At 37.1% G+C, this 20,302-nt stretch overlaps 1 protein-coding gene across 1 annotated transcript; it reads right to left on the bottom strand.

Annotated features, from left to right (window-relative positions):
* Positions 1-650: 650 nt before the first annotated feature.
* dusp22a (dual specificity phosphatase 22a) lies at positions 651-19,893 on the bottom strand. Its single transcript, XM_083553185.1, has 7 exons — positions 19,573-19,893; positions 18,829-18,862; positions 17,014-17,096; positions 16,525-16,574; positions 10,733-10,807; positions 8,490-8,661; positions 651-1,213 (listed from the first exon to the last, which is right to left on the bottom strand). The coding sequence occupies exons 1-7, from the start codon at positions 19,591-19,593 to the stop codon at positions 1,031-1,033; spliced, it is 618 nt and encodes a 205-aa protein (XP_083409311.1). The 5' UTR covers positions 19,594-19,893; the 3' UTR covers positions 651-1,030.
* Positions 19,894-20,302: the final 409 nt, after the last annotated feature.

The raw sequence follows: 20,302 nt of genomic DNA on the forward strand, positions 1-20,302 counted from the left end.
ATTTACATAAAAGGACAATTTTATGTTTATGCATCAGTTTAATAAACGATGGTATAATAATAAAAGTTCTTTCTGGTCTGACGGATGGCTGATTGCATCTCGTCCATTGTAGTTTAATTCACTTTTTCATTAAAAAAATTTTTTATTGCATAAATGGGTTAACAAAAAAAATAAAATAAAATAATAATCTAAATAATAATAATAAAAATTATAATATAAATAATAATAATAATAATTAATAATAGGATTACAAATTGTCTCATCTACGTATGTGGTATATCTGACTTTTTACTATCTGAAAAAAAAAAACCTTTGTTCAGGAGGGGAAATTTTTTATATAAAAAAAAAAATAAAAAAAACTTATTGTGCAATGGATGGGCGATATGACCAAAAATAAAATATAAAATAAATCTGCTTGTCCAATAAATATGTCTTCTGACATTATGGTAATTTAAAAAATGTAAAAAATATAATAATAATAATAATAATAATAATAATAATAATAATAATAATAATAATAAAATAAATAAATAAATAAATAAATAAAAGAAAATAAAAGAAATAACTTGTCTAGTGGGCTGTTTATTTTATTATAAACTAAAAAATGTATATACAATTTGGGTAATTAATTAAAACAATTCAGTCAGAAAGAGGAGTAGTCTGATTTATTTATTTATTTAAAAAAAAAGAAGAATCAGACATTTATTTAAAAAAGGACAAAAAAAAGAAAACCACGGTGTGTTAGACCTCATTGGAGCGATCACTCTAAGTGCTTTCCTAAGAAAGAATGATTCAGTGTGATCCCTGTCTTTTTTTTTGCGTCTTGACTGGAAGTGGATGGATGATACATTCGGGGGGTTTGGCTATGCTTTTTCATTTAAATATAATAATAATAATAACCTAAAAGTCTTTGCTGAGGGCAGAGGATATTGCTGAGCTCAGTTAAGCTTAGCGTAAGTTATTCTACAGGTGAGCAGCAGTCATTAAGAGCTTGTGGATCTTTATCTTTTAGTACATGGACGGAGATCGCTCATCTGTTAAAGCGGCTATAAGGCAGAGGGTAAACTCCAGAAGCCTGATTCATCCAGTCCTGGGCTCCTCGTCTGCGCCGCTCCTGGGCCTGCTGCTCGCTGTAGAGGACCAGTAAAGCAGAAACCTGCTCCTGGTCATTAAATGGACTGGGCCTGTAGTTGGTCCGGAGCCAAGCACGATACTGAGAGGAGGAAAGAAAAACAGGTTGACGACACTATTTCAAGAATGTCTGGTATAAAAATCATCCACATTATAATCAGTCGGTTGGTTCATTATTCTGTCATGGTTAAAAAAACCTACATTTAAAAAAAGGGTGCAGCCAAAGCCTCGGATGAACTTTATGAATCTCAGAAATATGTATTTAATGTTTTCTTTATAATATTGTACTAAAAAGTAGCTACTCCTTTGTAAAAGGATATAATACACAATATATACTGACATGGTTTATTCAGTAAATCCACCAATATACCAGTGGTTAAAATGTGTTTGACATTGTACACTGGATCAGATGGTCACTAGTTTAAACCCCAGAACCACCTAGCTGCCACTGCTGGGCCCTTAATTGCTTAATTATAAGTCTGGATAAGGGCGTCTGCCACATAAGGAAAAATAGGCAAGGAACCACTTTGGCAAGGGCCAGATGTTTTGATGGCTAGACAACTGGGTCAGAGCATCTCCAAAACAGCAGGTCTTGTATGATGTTCCTGGTTTGCCGAAGTTTGAACCAAAAGTGATTGTAGAAAGGATAACCCGTGTGGATCTTCTGAAAATCCACTGTATCACAAATTGCTGAAAAGAACTGCTCCTACAACGGGCATCAGAAAGGAACCGTTGAGAGATATAAGAAAGCGACCAGGTCTGATGAATCACATTTTCTTGTACATCATGTGGACGGCCGGGTGTGTGTTTGTCACGTACCTAGTATAGTAATGAAACCAGAATGGACTGTGAAAAGAAAGAAAACCAGTGGATGCAGTGTAATGCTGTGGGTGATGCTCTGCTCGAAAGCCTTTGGATCTCACATGTACAGCCAACCTACACATTGTTCCAGATCAAATTACATCCACGCTGCAAAAAAGTTCATGTTGTTGACTTGAGCTCCAAATCTCTGTGATGTGCTGCAGATACAAGTCTGATCAATAAAGACTTCATCACATACCTTATAGGACTTACGGTTCAAAATCTGTCCAGATACACGCATCTTTAGAGGTCTTGTAGACTTAGTTGGTTAAGATGTTGGACTTCTGAATGGAAGGTTGTGAGTTCAAATTCCAGCACCACCAGGGTGCCACTGATGGGCCTGGATATAATAACAAGTAATCCTTATATATGGTCAAAGGTAAAGGAGGCAGGCAGCCAGTGGAGCGATGATAAAGCCAATGAGGAACAACATCTACTTTGTTCGGATTTTTGGAGCTGAAGGGAAATCAGTTTTATTCACATTTGTCAGATGAAAAAAAAAATAATATTTGTATATCAAGTCATGTTTCTTCGCTTTCTTCTGCGCTACACTGCGTATAATGCCGAGGATTGTAATCGGCCCCAGGGTGAAAGAATTCTGGGACAAGAGGCGGAATTCCCCACGACCAGCAGTTTGCAGTGAGAGTGAATGAGACACTTTGTAGAAGGGGGACGGACTTCCTGCAGCTTTCCAGGCAAGGACTCATTCCCGGATGAAAAAAAACAATCACGTAGAGGGTATGCTTTCCAAAAAGTCCCATGCATTCAGAGTATCCTGTTTTACCGGTCCTTTTCTTTTTCTATTAGGGCTGCGTTTTCAGTGCTGTTTATATAAAATGTGCTAAATCTATAGAATTGAAAGAGCTAAAGGCTTAGAGCTATGGAGCAAATTACTCACATGGGGAAAAAAAAATCCCGGAAGCCAATCAGCTTTTTCAAATCCAAATGGGTGACAATAAAATACCAATATTATGATAAATTGCATTATAATTCATCTTATAAATAATTAATTAATATATTAAATATATCAAATGAATAAATGAATATAAATATATTTATATAATACAAAAATTACTAACCTTTTTTCAGAGCAAAACAATTTTTATTTTTTAATTAAATCTTAAAATAATTTAAAACATTTATTAAATTTTCTTAAAATTAAAGCCCATGATGTGAATTTAATTTGTTAAGTTAACCCTTAACCCTAGATTATTACACCTAGTGTTTTATTGTTTTGTTTTTTTAAAGCCACCTGCGTTTTCCTTGCCACAAACTCGGTAATGTGTGAAGATTCTGGACTCCTGGTTTCTCCAAACATTCGGCTGAAATACTTTTCATTAATCAAGTCGACGGTCATATTCCTGAAAAGTAGTCTTTGTCATTAAATCAAACATAGTAGCTTCAAACTAGGAAGTGGGATTTGAGAGATGAGTGGCACGTCGCAGTGCGCTTACGGGAAATATAGCTACTCGTGGAACGTTGCTCAACCAATCGGATTAATGGATCAGAACTAACTCCAGTAGAAAGCAGTTCTACCGTTTTGCATGCGAGTTCAACTTATATAGTAAATACAGTGATTTTGATCAACAGCATGAACTTCTTCAGCGGTTTGAGATACAGGAGATCGTCTGGTGGATCGGAACCACACGGACCAGCCTTCACTCCTCACGTGCATCGATAAGCCTCGTCCCCCACGACCCTGTCGCCGGTTCACCACTGTTCCTTCCTTGGAGCACTTTTGATAGATAATAAACACTGCAGACCAGGAACATCCCACAAAAGCTGCAGTTTTGGAGACGCTCTGACCCAGACGTCTAGACGTCACAATTTGTAGCTCAAATCCTTACGCTCGCCCATTTTTCCTGCTTCTAACATCAATTATGAGTACAAAATATTCACTTGCTGTATAATAAATAAATCCACCCACTAACAGGTGCCATTATGAAGAGATCAACAGTGTTACTCACTTCACCACTCATAATGTTATAATGTCCTGCCTGATCAGTGTAAGTAACTGATTTTTGTCGGGTGAAGTGTCATGACCAGCTGACTCCATTACTTCATAAATTTTCAGTCATATTTCACAAGTTGAAAGGGAAAGTGAAGCCAGAACCCCCTCGAAGTGAAGAAGAAGTGAAAAGATCTACAGTAACGGTTTGACAAACCCTCTCAAAGACCAACGTAGGCTGCAGGCCGGGAATATAAAAATAATAATGCAAGGCATCATCTGTGAAATGACCAAACCGTTAGCGCTATGATGCATTTCTTAGTGTAAAACTTTGCAAAAATATATATATATTTATTTTAGAGTCCCAGATTTATATCGATTATAAATATTAAATCGATATCAATGAGGCGAAAAACAATCATCTTCATTAAATATGAAGATAAATCAGTGAAAGTAAAGCCAAAGGATCGCTGGTTATGGTTTCAACACTGTTGTAAATGCCTTTAATGGTCCCGAGACATGCGAGTTCGCTGGGTTTCAGTTCTCCTTCAGGTAGCTTGAGAAAAATGAGCTGAGAACAAGTGGAGAGTAAACAAGTACTGACATTTAAAATGGAAACGTTTCCTTACCGCAACCGAACACTAATGAACCTATGATCCAGCGTGAAGTAGCGTCAAGGAAACAAGACTAAGCTAAAGACAGACTACAGTATAGGAACAGAAGTATTGGGACACCTATGTGGTTTTTCCACAAACTGTTAGCACAAAGATGTAGGCACACAGGTGCATAGGATGCTGAAGCATGACATGACTAGGAGACCCAAACCTGTGGAATGGGATGCTCAAAAAGCACATACCAATCTAATAATAAGGTGTCCACAAACTTTTGGCCAGGCTTTTTAGACAAGGCTGTAGAAATAAATAAATATGTACATAACTGTCTGTTGTACTGCTATGTGAACCGTGTGACATGTCTGGGTTTGTAGCACTCTATCATGTTTTCTGGTATAACACCAAGGTGTGTTACACACACACACACGCACACACACGCACACACACGCACACACACGCACACACACGCACACACACGCACACACACGCACACACACGCTTGTGTCTAAGAGACAGGTTTCATAATTACGCTTAACACCTTGCTTCCAAACCTACGTGTGCTCGGGTAAAAACCAAAGCCGTGACTCATGAAACATTGTTTATAACTGATTGGAAATATGAATCAAAACATACAGGGTTCTTAGCCAAGTCATGAAGCTTCATTCATTTCAACAACAACAAAAAAAACGATGATTTAAAGAGGATTAAATGCTTTTTTTTTTTCTTTCCCTGGAGATATTCTGATATGCCTTAAGCATTGTTCCTATTCACTCCTATTCATCCTGTTCAATAGGGTTGAGGTGAAGTGACTGGGCAGGTCATTCCGTGATCGATATCACTCCAGACTTCTGTTTGCTCTCTAAATAACGCTTACAGAGCCCGGAATTGCATGGTGTTGAAGTATTGAATGGTAGCCATGTTGGTTTAACCTGTTTGCATAAAATGAGTTTGTGTGTTCTACAAATATAAACAGAAATTTGTGAAAGGTGACATAAGGTGACATAGCTACATGTATTTCATCCAAAAACCTCCTGTTAATGCCTATGGATAAAAAAATCATAGCAATATAGAATAGAAAAGATGAACTGATTTGGCACCTGTACACTACAGCACAGTGAAATTCTTGCTTTGCATATCCTATGTTAGGAATCTGGGGTCAGAGCGCAGGGTCAGCTATGATAAAGCGCCCCTTGGAGCACAGAGGCTTAAGGGCCTTGCTCAAAGGCCCAATAGTGGCCGCTTGGCAGTAAACCTTGAACCGACGACCTTCTGAACAGAGACTTCCATTAACCATTAGTTTGTTGCATATAATCGAAAGGAAAATGCATAAGAAAACCAAAAAACATCAAATACTCGCGTTTTCAAACTTATGACAGGCTCTTAAGACCAGAGTCTGTGGTAAAAAACGTCCAGTTTTTACATTCCTGTGACAATTTTCCTTCTAGAAAGGCTGGACGTATTGATGTTCTGTATTATCACACATGGAATGGACACACACACACACACACACACACACACACACACACACACACACACAAACACACACGTATATATACATATATAAAATAAATTTAGACCCAACGAAGATTAACTTTGTCTTTCCTGCACGACTATAAAAGATGGAGTATTTTGACTCGTCATTGTAGCTACACGTAAAAAACCCTGAGTGGTCCGCACCTTGCGATAATCACTTCCACGCGCTCATAAGGGTTAAATCAGTCGCATGATTGCAACCTTTTATACATTCTGCTTTTTTTCTGGAAGTTTTTTTATGAAGGGAAAAATGGTAAAAAAGTAAATCCCCTTTCGAAATACCACTTCCTTAAAAAAAAAAAAAATGTATAGACATCTCTATATTAAAGTATTTAATAATAATAATAAAAAAAAAAGAAAGAACAATATTCCAAAGCATGTTGCAAGCTCCGGGCTGTAGTGACATCCACGTGACGAGCGACACGGAGATAATGCAATTCGAGCAAGTCCCCTCGAGTTCCCCTTGCTCACTCGAGCGAGCCAGACACCTTGTGCATTTGTGCGTTTAGCACCCGCTGCAAAGTAATGGCACCCGGCGAGGCTGTCACCTTTCAGCAGCTACACATGGGAACACAATGCACTGCAAACACTTTCGCCCCCACCCCCCCCCCCCACCCCCAAAAAAAACAGGAAATACAGCTCTCACACGAGTGTTCGCACAATCAACTTGTGAAACGTGTGGACATCATAAAACGCACAGACAAACAAACACGTACGGCAAAATGCCAACCGATTCTGTTTTTTACGTGTGTTTCGTTTGGACTTCTGGTTCTGGTTTTAATTGAGCTTAAATAAATTGGAAAGAATCGGAAAAATCTGATTGAGAGTCATGCAAAAATGGCGGGATTCATTTATTTAGTTGCAAACGAGAAGATTTTGTTGTAGTGATGGACATTTATTCTCATGCCTATTCTTATTTTTCATTACATATCTACTTTTTTTGTTTGTTTTTTTTCCCCACCATTGTTTTTACTCTCTACCTTATTTTCATGGTGGCAATTTTCACATTCGAGAGCATCACATGTCACTTTTCACCTCCTAACATGCCAGAAAAAAAAACGTGTCGCTCCTCCCTACTCTGAAGTGAAAACATAACGAGAGTTAAATGAGAAGCTGTGGTGAGGACACAAGTGTAACTCTACGCTTCTGCTGAGAGTATGTGTGGATTATATCACTGTGTGTGTTACTATAGAATATTTTCCCATTAAAAAGGTCTACACATCTCTACTGCTGCTGTTCACGCCATTCAGGGGCAAAAACTTGTGTACTTTTAGTCAAGTAAAAAAAGTAAAAGGAGGAGTTTTACTAGTACTGGCGTCATATTTAAACAGCAGATTAGTAATTTTATAATAATGGAGGAATGTAAATACATTTTCAGTCAATATCCAGTTTAAATAAACTTAAAATTAAAGCACTGAGAGACAGAGCAGATCAGAACATCTGAGCTTCCAGTCTTGACTTGCTGTAGGTTTGTTTGACGGATTGCATCACTGCATGTAAGTCAGAGGTGACAGACAATCTGGCAGGAAACCAAAGGAAGATCTGCTTTAATTGGAGTTTTTTTTTCTGTTTGCCGGTTAGTGCTCCTCGTGATGACACAACAGACACAGATTTTTGCGTGGTCTGTGGTCCTGAGTAACACTGGTGCATGTGGGCGTTTAACAATACACACACACAAAACTAAAAGTACAGCAAGTCTCCTGTAATAGTGAGCAATTTTTTTTCAGGGAACACTTTTTCCCAACTGGATGATTTCTGAAGCAATAATGTTGAATAATAATAATAGAAAAAAAAAACGTTCTTGGGATTGATTGTATTGTAGTGATTGATTCTTGGTATTGATGACATTATGACATTATAACTTTATAAATGGTGACGTGAATCACACTGATGATCTCTTCATCATGGCACCTGTTAGTGGGTGGATTTATTTATAAGGTAACCAGTGAACATTTTGACAAGTTGACGTGTTAGAAGCAGGAAAAATGGGTGACGAATTTGTGACGTCTAGACGTCTGGGTCAGAGCATCTTCAAAACTGCAGCTATAGTGGGATATTGGGACTCGGCACATTTGCAGCCGAATTTGGTTCCTCGCCAAACATTTCCCACAAAGCTACAGGCACAATATCCTCATGGAGATACAGTATGGTTTACATTGGTTGGAGTTGAAGATCTCTGGCTGGATCTCTAAGCTATAAACCCCACACCATTGTGACTGCACCCCAGGCCTCCTCACCTCACTGACATCAGAACCTAACTTTCCTAACACCCTTGCAGCTGAATAAGCCAAATCTCCACAAAATTCTGTGGAACATCTTCTCAGAAGAGTGGAGGTTATGTAGTTGCACTCCTCTAGCTGGTTTATTTCTCACCTAATGATGTGAGCTGAAGGTTGAAGAGATACCTCTGAAAGCTGCGTCCTTTGGAACTGCTGTAGCTGTTGCTGGAACCCGCAGTTAGGACCCACGAACGATCGCACAGCCTTCACCGCAGACAGACACTCCTCCCAGCCGTAGGTGGTGACGGTCATCAGGTACGCCACCACCATGGTGGTGCTGCGCGACACTCCGGCCAGGCTGAAACACAGGTACGCTATCATCAGCACTTCATATTCGCCTCGGAACACAGACCCAGACGGAACAGTGGTGTCATTCTTGATGTTTACAGATTGTGAAAAGGAGCACGTCTACGCAAGACCGGTGTTTAATCGCTCTTCCTGTAATCTTCACCTCAGGGGAATTAAAGGACGACGTCTACCACTCTTAATTACACTCACCTGGGAAATCATTTCTACTTATAAACCAGGACTGTGAATCATTTCCTTCAGTGGGGTGTTTAAATATGTTTTCAATTCAGAGGCGATTAGTGCGTTTCTGTGTAAAAAGAAAACACAGCACTCGACCCGAGGTGGACTTCACTCGAGCGTGAGAGAAAATGCTTTGACTCTATTTCGATGTGTGATCTAGATTGTAGATTGAAGTGTGAGCCGATATAAATGAGCCAAACCCAGAGCTGTAGCAACGCAGGAATACGATACACACAAAGAACAAATAAAGAAATACAATATACATTTTTTTTAACTGGGTATTTATATTTATAAGGAATCGTAAGTATTATGAGCTCAGATAACGTTTTTGAAAAAAATTTTAATTGTTGCAACATTTTCAACTAATAAGTTAAAAAGGATCTTTTTCTTAAATTTCTCAACTTCCTTCGAGACACAAATTTTAAAATGGCATTTTTAGTCTAAAAACGTTTCCGCATCCACCATTTAGTTTTCAATCGTTTTCCTTCTCGGCGTTTTTTGCATCACAGTGTCGATTGTACAAAAAAAAAGTAAAAAATAAATCTTTTTTATTTCAAAGGCAACATTTCAAAGAGCCTGAAAGTAAATAAACAGCAGGCTTCCGCTTCAAATGTTTCCAATTTGATCCACTTCGGAGAGAGTTTTTTAAAAAGCTACGTTTTCGTTTGTCTGAAGAAAAACGGTGTCTCAGTGTGGACGGAAGGGCAGAACAAGGAGAAAAATAGGAGTTCTCGAACGGAAATGTATTAGGCTACGTCTACAGTAATCCGTATCATTTTAGTGCTGCGCCTGCCGTTTATTTACTTTTAGTCTCTTTAAAACTTAACGACAATGTCGAGGAAAGACACCACCATATGACTCCACACTGAGACTCTAAAGGGCGTTTTCACCGTTTCGAGAGATATTTCACAAATGCTAGTTTTTGTTGACGGAAGGCCAAAACGGCGAAAAAAATACAACATGTATTAATGTGGCCAAAAAAAAACAAATGTTTTCCGACTACTAAAAAAATATTTCCAGTCATCCTAAGAATTGTTGTTTCTTTTGTGCTTTTCACACTTGACATTATTAACCTCTAAATCGTTCTAAACTCCAGGTGAACAGAATCCTGGGTTATTTTATCACGTTTCAAACGTTACCCGCGTTTAACAATTAAGCCAGAATGGTTATAATCTCACGCTTCATACATTCTTAACCCTGGATTAACCGCAATGACGCGTATTTGCTTTGTCAACAACTTTAACATACATGGATACGTTCAACGTGTTTAAATAATGCGTCTTGTCTTGTTTCATTAGCAAAAAAAAAAAATACAAATATGTTGCAAGATTTTGTAAAATCCTTCTTCAAAGTCCTCTGAATTTTTTCCTCTAACGCTGCAACTGTTCACACACCACACTGTGTTTTTGTGACTGTAAGAGCGTTAACTTTGTAAAAGTTTATATTATTCGCCTTCTAAATGTAAAAAAGTACCTCTCCACAGGGTTAAATAAGGGATTGGGAAACAATATAACCTGAGGGTTGAGTGCAGTGTAAAAGTCGAATACTGACACAAGAATTTCTGTAAACTAGCTGTTTTTTTTTAAAGTGTGTTTAATTATTACTCTGAAATAAATAGCAGCGATGGTCAGCTCGTATCAGACAGTACTTTTTTTTAATATTCTTTAGTGCTTTGAATACGTTTGGTGGACATCATCTACAAAGTCATGAAGCCAAAAACAAATAATAATAATTTTTTAACTCATGTTGGATTTCAGTCTGTTTCTGTTTTGAATTGTAAACGTTTGCGATACTCTTAATACTTTTCAGTGTAACTCGATAACAACGAACAGCTCACTTACCAGTGGACCAGACACGCCCCTCCGCTGAGACGACACTCATGGATAAAACGGATACACTCTTTAAAATGCTGCAACCTGAAAAAAAAAAAGATGGTTGGTATAATAATGCATAAATGACACACAAAAAAAAAATCAACAACAATATCGTGACCAAATCTACAAATAGATGTGAAGTTATTCTAGTGCTCTCCATCACTTTTTTCCTTTTTTATAGTTATAATTCATATATATTATTTATTTGACTAAAATATTATAAATTCTGGGTTCACCTGAACAGGAGCACAGATGTATATTCATACCCTGGTTTTCTGAATTTTCTATAATATATATGTTTATTTCTCTATATATTTATACTGATAAAGTGCCTTTATAAAGCACATCACTGAGAGCTCTGTAGTTTAATAATTGCTCATGATGTATCCAGTCGCCAGTGTGAAATTTTCTTTCGACTCTTCAGGTGATGTGAAATCTTTAGCATTGCAAAACATAACCACATGCGGAGCAATCTGCCTTCAAAGTCTGGATTGGGAAATCAAGCGAAGCCAAACAAGACAAATCTTTACTCCTTTAAGTGTCACAATCAGCAAATTTGCTAATTTTTCTCCAGTGTGGTCAGTCGGTCTGAAACGAAAGCAAATCTGTGCAAAAAGAAAGAAAGAAAGAAAGTAAGAAGAAAGAAATTGCAAAAAGTGGAATATTAGCACTGAAACAGTTATTGAGGAAATAAGTAAAGAATTTGCTGCTTTTTTCAATGGAAAGATTGCTTCCAGACTTTTCCAAAGTAATTTTTTTTTTTCATTTGTAAAATTTAGAAACTTAAAATAAATAAATAAATAAATAAATAAATAAATAAATAAATAAATAAATAAATAAATAAATAAATAAATAAACAAACAAACAAACAAACAAATAAATAAATAAAATTTAATTAAAACGATGTTTGTTTTTTTGTTCTTAAAAGCTTTTTATTGTTGCTTGTCTTCTCTGTCTGCAGGAGATTCTCATTAATGTGATATCTAAAGAATAGTTACAATAAAAAAATAGCACTTGCTGGACCACAAATACACGGCTAAAACCAAAACTACAGGATAGGTGCAGTCAGTATTAGGGGTTATTATTAGGGGTAAGTATAAGGGGTAGTATTAGGGGTAAGTATAAGGGGTAGTATTAGGGGTTATTATTAGGGGTAAGTATAAGGGGTAGTATAAGGGGTTATTATTAGGGGTAAGTATAAGGGGTAGTATTAGGGGTAAGTATAAGGGGTAGTATTAGGGGGTTATTATTAGGGGTAAGTATAAGGGGTAGTATAAGGGGTTATTATTAGGGGTAAGTATAAGGGGTAGTATTAGGGGTAAGTATAAGGGGTAGTATTAGGGGTTATTATTAGGGGTAAGTATAAGGGGTAGTATTAGGGGTAAGTATAAGGGGTAGTATTAGGGGTTATTATTAGGGGTAAGTATAAGGGGTAGTATTAGGGGTAAGTATAAGGGGTAGTATTAGGGGTAAGTATAAGGGGTAGTATTAGGGGTTATTATTAGGGGTAAGTATAAGGGGTAGTATTAGGGGTAAGTATAAGGGGTAGTATTAGGGGTTATTATTAGGGGTAAGTATAAGGGGTAGTATTAGGGGTAAGTATAAGGGGTAGTATTAGGGGTAAGTATAAGGGGTAGTATTAGGGGTTATTATTAGGGGTAAGTATAAGGGGTAAGTATAAGGGGTAGTATTAGGGGTTATTATTAGGGGTAAGTATAAGGGGTAGTATAAGGGGTTATTATTAGGGGTAAGTATAAGGGGTAGTATTAGGGGTAAGTATAAGGGGTAGTATTAGGGGTTATTATTAGGGGTAAGTATAAGGGGTAGTATTAGGGGTAAGTATAAGGGGTAGTATTAGGGGTAAGTATAAGGGGTAGTATTGGGGGTAAGTATAAGGGGTAGTATTGGGGGTAAGTATAAGGGGTAGTATTAGGGGTAAGTATAAGGGGTAGTATTAGGGGTTATTATTAGGGGTAAGTAAAAGGGGTAGTATTAGGGGTAAGTATAAGGGGTAGTATTAGGGGTTATTATTAGGGGTAAGTAAAAGGGGTAGTATTAGGGGTAAGTATAAGGGGTAGTATTAGGGGTAAGTATAAGGGGTAGTATTAGGGGTAAGTATAAGGGGTAGTATTAGGGGTAAGTATAAGGGGTAGTATTAGGGGTTATTATTAGGGGTAAGTAAAAGGGGTAGTATTAGGGGTAAGTGTAAGGGGTAGTATTAGGGGTTATTATTAGGGGTAAGTAAAAGGGGTAGTATTAGGGGTAAGTATAAGGGGTAGTATTAGGGGTAAGTATAAGGGGTAGTATTAGGGGTAAGTATAAGGGGTAGTATTAGGGGTTATTATTAGGGGTAAGTAAAAGGGGTAGTATTAGGGGTAAGTGTAAGGGGTAGTATTAGGGGTTATTATAAAGGGTTATGGTAGAATATGGAATATTTGTTTTTGATGTCTCTATACGCTTTTTTGAAGTTCATCTTTTTTAAACTTTAAAAGCACTTTGCTGTGTGACAAAAAAACCCCCAAAAAAACTGCTAACAGCAGCACATTGTAAAAAAAAATGCAATTCCTGTAAGCTTACATATGAAATGTCTGCTGCTGGTTAAAAAAAAAACAGATCAAATCATCCAGCAGTAACCTGAGAACACAAACCTTTGCACTCGGCTGCATTTTGCATTTAATACCGATAAGTAATAACTGTACAAGAGCTGCATAATTCTTTTGAGCCGAAATGTCACGGCGTGTGCGTGTGCTTGTGCTGCACAAACAATTCGGTCAAAAGCGTTACCCTGAAGTTATATCTGAAAAATAGGAAGAGTCTTCGAGCAACGTCGGCTTTGAGCGTCAGAGTCCGCGAGAGATACGCATTAAAATGTTCATCCGATGATCTGTCACACTACATGGGTACTAAATAAATACAGTTTATTTTCATTCAGCACTCTGTGTGTGTGTCTGTGTGTGTGTGTGTGTGTGGGTGTGTGTGTGTGTGTAGAAGTGCGTGTGAGAGAAAAAAAAAAAAAAGAAAGACCATAAGGGTGCTGATGAAATAAGCAGATTGACCGTTATCCTTATTTTTATGTCTGTAGGATTGTGACAGAAGGGTTTTTAATAGGTTTGGTGGCCACTGCTGGTTTCCTTCCCTTTTGCTAGATTGCAACAGTGGGCCAAAGCCCCTCAGTAACCCTCAGACACGCAGCATGATCCCAATTCAGGACACCTTGTATTCAGATGTTTTTTTTTTGTGTAGTGGAAATGTTTCACATAAGGAATACTCCCCTTGGGCGTGTGCTGTTGTAGGAAAAAGGCAATCATTTTCCCATTACTGCATGTCCTCTGTTAGCGTTTAGAGCAGTTTAGAGCAGAATTTGACCAACGAATAAACATTTTGAATTATTAGGTGTTTTTTATATCCATTTAGACTTACATTTTACATCACAGAACTTCCCTGAACATTTTTCATCACTCACTGTAGCAGCTTTCCAAACAAAAAATGTGATTTAGAGAAAATCTCCATTTAGCTTTACCACTGACACTGGAGACTCCTTCCATGAATGTTTTTTTAAATTGACTTCACTTTTTTGGCATTTGGCAGATACTCTTATTCAGAGCGACTTACATTTACCTCTATTAATACAACTGAGCAACTATACGGTTAGGGGCCTTGCTCAGGGGCCCAGGAGTGGTATATTGGGGTGGCTGAGATTTAAACTCAAAACCTTTGGATCCCAAGTCCAATACCTTAACCACTAAGCTTCTAAATGGTGAACAAACAGCTGTGAACACCTGCAACACTAAACTATTGTCACTATGGTGAAAGGTTTGTGGAAATCTGACCATCTCATTCCCCATTTGCTGTTATAATAAGCTCCACTGTTTTGGGAAGATGTTCCACTAGATTTTGGAGTGTACCTGTGGAGATTTGTCCAGAGTTTCCTTTAGGCATAAGAGGATTAATAAACACTGATGTAGGTGAGGTGAGGAGGACTGAAGTGCAGTTCACATTCATCCCAAAAGGTGCTGGAGCTCTATAGCAGGAGATCTTCCACTACAACACGTGTAAAGCAGATCTTTATGAAGCTGGCTTTGTGCACAGGGGTACCGTCACGCTGGAACAGGTTTGGGTTCATGTAAAGGGAAAGTTTCACGCTATAGCGTTCAACGACGCCCCTAAACATTTGTGCTAACCGTAAGGTGAAGAACCAGTCCAAACATCACTCTCTGGATTGTCTGGCAAATCAATAAAACGACAACTGAAAGTTCACTGTGCGATTAGAGGTTCGTGGAGTCCTTTCTCGAAGAAGAATCAACACAAATTCTTTGAAATCTTAAAATTTTTGTAAAAAGTAAAAAAGTGTTCTTCTCACGCAATAGCGCATGACTAAGACTGGGAGGTCTAAAGTTATCCGGTGTGTCGTAAAGCAGTGATAATACACTGGACAGGAAGATGGGGGGTGGGGGGGGGGTGGAGGAGATGTGTTCACTGAGTCAGACAGTAGGAACTGCCTCCATCTCTCTGACTTCTGTGTGTGCGTGTGTGTGTGTGTGTGTGTGTGTGTGTGTGAGTGTGTGTGGGGAGAGATAAGCCAGGACGTGAGCGTTCTCACTCTCCACCTGCGTAACAATTTAGGAGTTTATGAACACTGCATTTTCTGCATTTTCCATCAATTTCTCACAAAAAAAGGCAGATTTTCTTGCAAACTTCTGAGAACGAGACGGCATTGAGACGAACCTGTTGTCTCTACTCTAGTTACGCTTCAGTGTCCAGTCGCAGGTGTCCTTAATCACCTATTTACACTTCTTATGCCATGCATTAGAAAAAACTATGTACTTTTTCTAAAGAAACACACACATACTTTTGAGGGTCTAACAAAAGACTATTAAGACTATTAAGAGTCAAGGGAAGACATGCAATTATTATTCATTTATTATTCCTTATATTTATTATTCCTTATATTCATTCATCATTCTCTGGATGTTTTTCCATGATGTTCATATACACCTTATAGTCTGTGTCCATGTCTATGGCATATTACGATTATAGACGTTTTATTTCTAATTTCAGACTCTATAAAACGAACAGTGATTTGGGAGTAAGAGGAGCATAATGTCGAAGTCAGCAAACTTTTCTTAATTAAGGCGGAAATGAGGGTAAAAAAATCCTGGCTTACTGATATTTATCATAAAAATGATTTAATTTAATCCACCAGTCAGACACCAACCTCCATTTATTTCAGTTATACATCTGAGCAGTGGTGTTTTGGGGCGTTTTCAAGTTTGGAGGCTTTTTTTTTTTTTCCCCATCCATATACAATGCAATCAGGGTACGAACACAGTGTACGTGTGAAAGGCAAAGAAGAATTTATATTTTGGATCTAAACTGCTGTCAGAAATACGGTCCAGACCAGAACATATACGTACCTGGAAGTGGGTTGAACCTTAAGTCTGGCATCTTCACCACCTTACCGTTCTGCTATTTATATAACTATTATGACCATTAAATGCATCTCTATAAATCAGGGGTTGTCTGATATGGACTTTTGGAAGTTTACATCCTCTTTGACTAGTCAAAGGCGATGTCTTGAGACTGTTGTGTAACCTAAGGCAGGCTGTGCTCTTCCTGATGCTCATCTCCTGCACGTACATGGGACTGCTGATATGACGTTGAGTAATCTTTGTATGTGAGCATACTGATAACTGTTTTGTGCAAGCGTGTGTGTTTGTGTGTGTGTGTGTGTGTGTGTCTTGTTTGGGTTTAATACTCACAGGTTTTGATTCGAGGCGTCTGCAGCATGAATGCAAAGGTATGTCATGTCCTAAAAAAATGAAAAAAATAAATAAAATAAGTTAATATACATCATGTAAATCATGTAAACTTATTTTTTCACCCTGAGAATAAAATCATACAACAGTTAAAAATTACTCGTTCAGGTTTCAGTGTGTGGCCTGCCTGCCCCCATGTGGTCAAAATATGCAACTACAGAAAACTATTACATAATAAAAAAAGATTGTTTTTATACGAATTCTATCGAATTCTCAATTCTGAATAATGTAATTTAATAATTTTATAATCTAGATTCATCTAAGCACTCCTCCGGTTGCTATCTATATTCGCATACTAACACATTAAACACCTTGCTTTTTGTTTCTTTGTTTTTTGGCATCATTTTTTTTTCTAAAGTGAGGGATGTACAAATTTTGCACTCATCTAAGCAAAAAGAAACGAGGGAAAGTAAAAGCGAGTGACTGTTTTACCTCTAGTACCGGTTTGGCGTTGTTGCACACAGAGAGGATGTGAGTGATACCGTACTTAGACAGGCTTTCTCGGTTCTCAGAGTCTGTAAATCGGGAGGAAAATAAAGTAAAAATAAAGAAGTATACATTTTGGTTATTTTATTTCAATTTATTTGTTTCCTGAGGTAAATTTTTTGAAGGTGACTGAGTAGAGTAGACGCTCAGAAGCAGTTCCTGCGCTACAATACTGACCATAAAGTACGGCAATTCACACCTTCAAAAACACAACTTTTTTTTTCTTCAATTAATCAATTAATTTACTCATAATTTCCACCTCTGATAGCAGGCTAGTCAAGACCGAGCGGAGATTTTGCCCACACTAGCTTGGCTAATCATCTAGTTACCTCAGATTTGCTCTGTGAACATTACATTGTCATTTCATTAGAATAACTATGAAGTCATTAAAACTATCATCCTTCAGCTCTAATATGAAGAAAGCTAGCTGTTATAGTGTGTAAGTCAAATATGGTAGCAAAGTAGCCACAAACGTACACAGAATGTGTAAACCATCTAGTTAGCATTTGGCTAAGTTACGTGTATTGAGTAAAACCATAACCCTGCTTCATTACCAACCTGGTTAAAGTTTGCTAATGTAATTAATCCACTGAATAAATATGATATTAAATTAGGCCCTAATAATTTTGCTTGCACAGTGGAAAGCGCAGAGCATTTTCCAGTCCAGTGCCATATTTGGGAAGTTGTAGTTCATTGGTAAAGGCTCTGGGTTACTGATCAGAAGCTCACCCAGCATCACCAGATTGCCACTGTTGGGCCCTTAAGCAAGGCCCCTAACACTCTAGGGGGCACTGTATCAGGGCTGACTCTGCGCTTTGACTTCTTAACACTGTGTGGCCATGTACAGTATATGTAACAAATAAATTTGTCTCTTTAAAAAAAATAATAAAAGATTGTGTAAAAAAACCTATATACAATTAAGCTTAATAAAATATAGTAATAAAAGCATTCGCTAGATTTCAAAGGTCAGTTTTATCCCTTTTCTCCGTACTCTTTTCTCTGAGGAAAAAAAGAACTTCAGGACAAAGAGGGGAAAAAAACTGTTTCTAATTGTTAATTGAGAGCAGTTTCATTGCACAGTAAACGTAGCTAGAAATGAATAAAAAGCGGGTCCTGTATTTTAAAAAAGGCGACTTGCTGTGGGTTAAGAGAAATAAAACACCACAGAGCTCATGCTCAGAGCTTTAACAGTTACTCCAAATTATCACTGAGGATTTATTCTACACCGGCACTGATATATTCCCTTCCAAAATACCGCCCCCTGGACTGCTGTGTTACCCGTGAGATGTCTTACGCTCACGTCGACTCCAAGATTTATTATCAGTGTAATTTATAATTAGAACAAGTCCTGGGTCACAGTCTGCACCCTGCGGATCGGGTTTGCTGCAGCCTATTTTTAAGTGTTGCGCTGCAGAGGATCTGAAGGAACAACTATAAATATCAAAATGTCAGATGGTGTGAGATGACACAGATTCTGCTCTGACCATATAAAGGCAGAAAGGGGATGAAACAGTGGTAACATTTACACTAGCTGGGAAAAATATACAGCTTATATGGTAATATAGTATATAAAAATTATTCAAGATCAGAATGTATATTATTATATAAAAAAACTGAATAAATTGTAATTTAGAAAACCAAAAGAGAAACAAAACATGATTTAAAAAACTTTTTTTAACAAAATGTAATACTTCTTTTTATAAAATAATTTTTCACTTTTAATTTCGAAAAAGTTTTTGTTATATTAGATCTTTTGCTTACCTCTTATATTTCCTAAATAGAGACCATCAATAACCTGCAAAATAAAGTATGCATTAGTTCATTATTTACTTATCTTGTATTTATATATATATATATATATATATATATATACATACATTTATATACAAAAGATTCATATAAATGAATAGATTAATTTATGTCCCTCTTTTAAATATTATATTTTTGTTTGTGTGTATTTAAGCAGTTTGTACATTTATACAGCAGAAATGATAAATATTTTATATATATAAATATTGCGTATTATTATTATTATTATTATTATTATTATTATTATTATTAATTATAATAATAATAATAATAATAATAATAATAATAATAATAATAATAATAATAATAAATACAGTTGCAGTAATTCAAAAGGAGTCAACATTTAAGGGAAATCGATAAAAAAAATAATGAATCAAGAAAATTATTTGAAAAAATAAAACAATTTATTTAAATCCTGAACATTTTTAATAATTATTATTTTTCACCAAACTACCATGACGCGCTTTGGCAGTGACACGAGCCGTGTCCCAAATGCCACATTCTTCCACTACGTAGGGCACAAGGTAAACCGCGCAGGCCATTACGTCATAGTGCTCTTATATAGGGAGCGGCTACTCATTTGTGGTTCAGCCTTAAGCCTTGGTTCCTACAGCTAGCACAGAAATTGCTTACATGAAATAACTACAGTAAATTATCTCGCTATTCGGTCCCAGAGAGACTACAAGTCGAATTTACCTTGTTCATTCCGTTCCCCATGATTCTGGAGGATGATTTTGTTTTACATGAACTATTTGCGATTTCTTGTGACCATTAGAGCTAGCATAGCTCCGCAGCACTAGCTTCCTCCTCCTCCCTCCACCAAAGCACAAGGTTCCGCTTCAACGGAACAAGTTGCGAAGGGAAAACTTTGTCCTACCGACTCAAAAACTGTTCCACAAATGTAAAAAAAAAAATCCCCTTTACGTCGAGTTATTATAGAGGTATCATCTCTTAGAGCTGCATTAAACAAGGCTTGGGGTTTTTTTTGTTTTTTTTTTTTATGGAGAATGACATCACTACAGGACACCACATTAACTCTTTCCACCCAAAACCCTGAGATTCACTCACTCACTCACACACACACACACACATTTATTTACAGGATATAAGATTCATCTACTTTATACATAAAATGTACGCCATATTACAGTTTTTCTTAAACCATCATTAATATTTGCAAAGCAGTAAATGCATTTCAGAAAACAATGTGTACAAACAGCACAAGACTTTGGATTTCTTGCTTGTACTTTTCTGAAAATCCTCAGTTCATCTCTCAAAACATCTCATTCCCATCAGAATGAATCAAGATCGTCAAAATGTTTAGTCGTGTTGTCATTATGACGGTGCACAGTTTCAGGATTCCTTGATATAAAGTACGTTTTTTATTACGGTGATTAAAAATGCACAGAATTTAACTTCCTTAAGT

This window comes from Silurus aristotelis, assembly GCF_946808225.1.
Source record: "Silurus aristotelis genome assembly, chromosome: 10".
NCBI lineage: Eukaryota > Metazoa > Chordata > Actinopteri > Siluriformes > Siluridae > Silurus > Silurus aristotelis.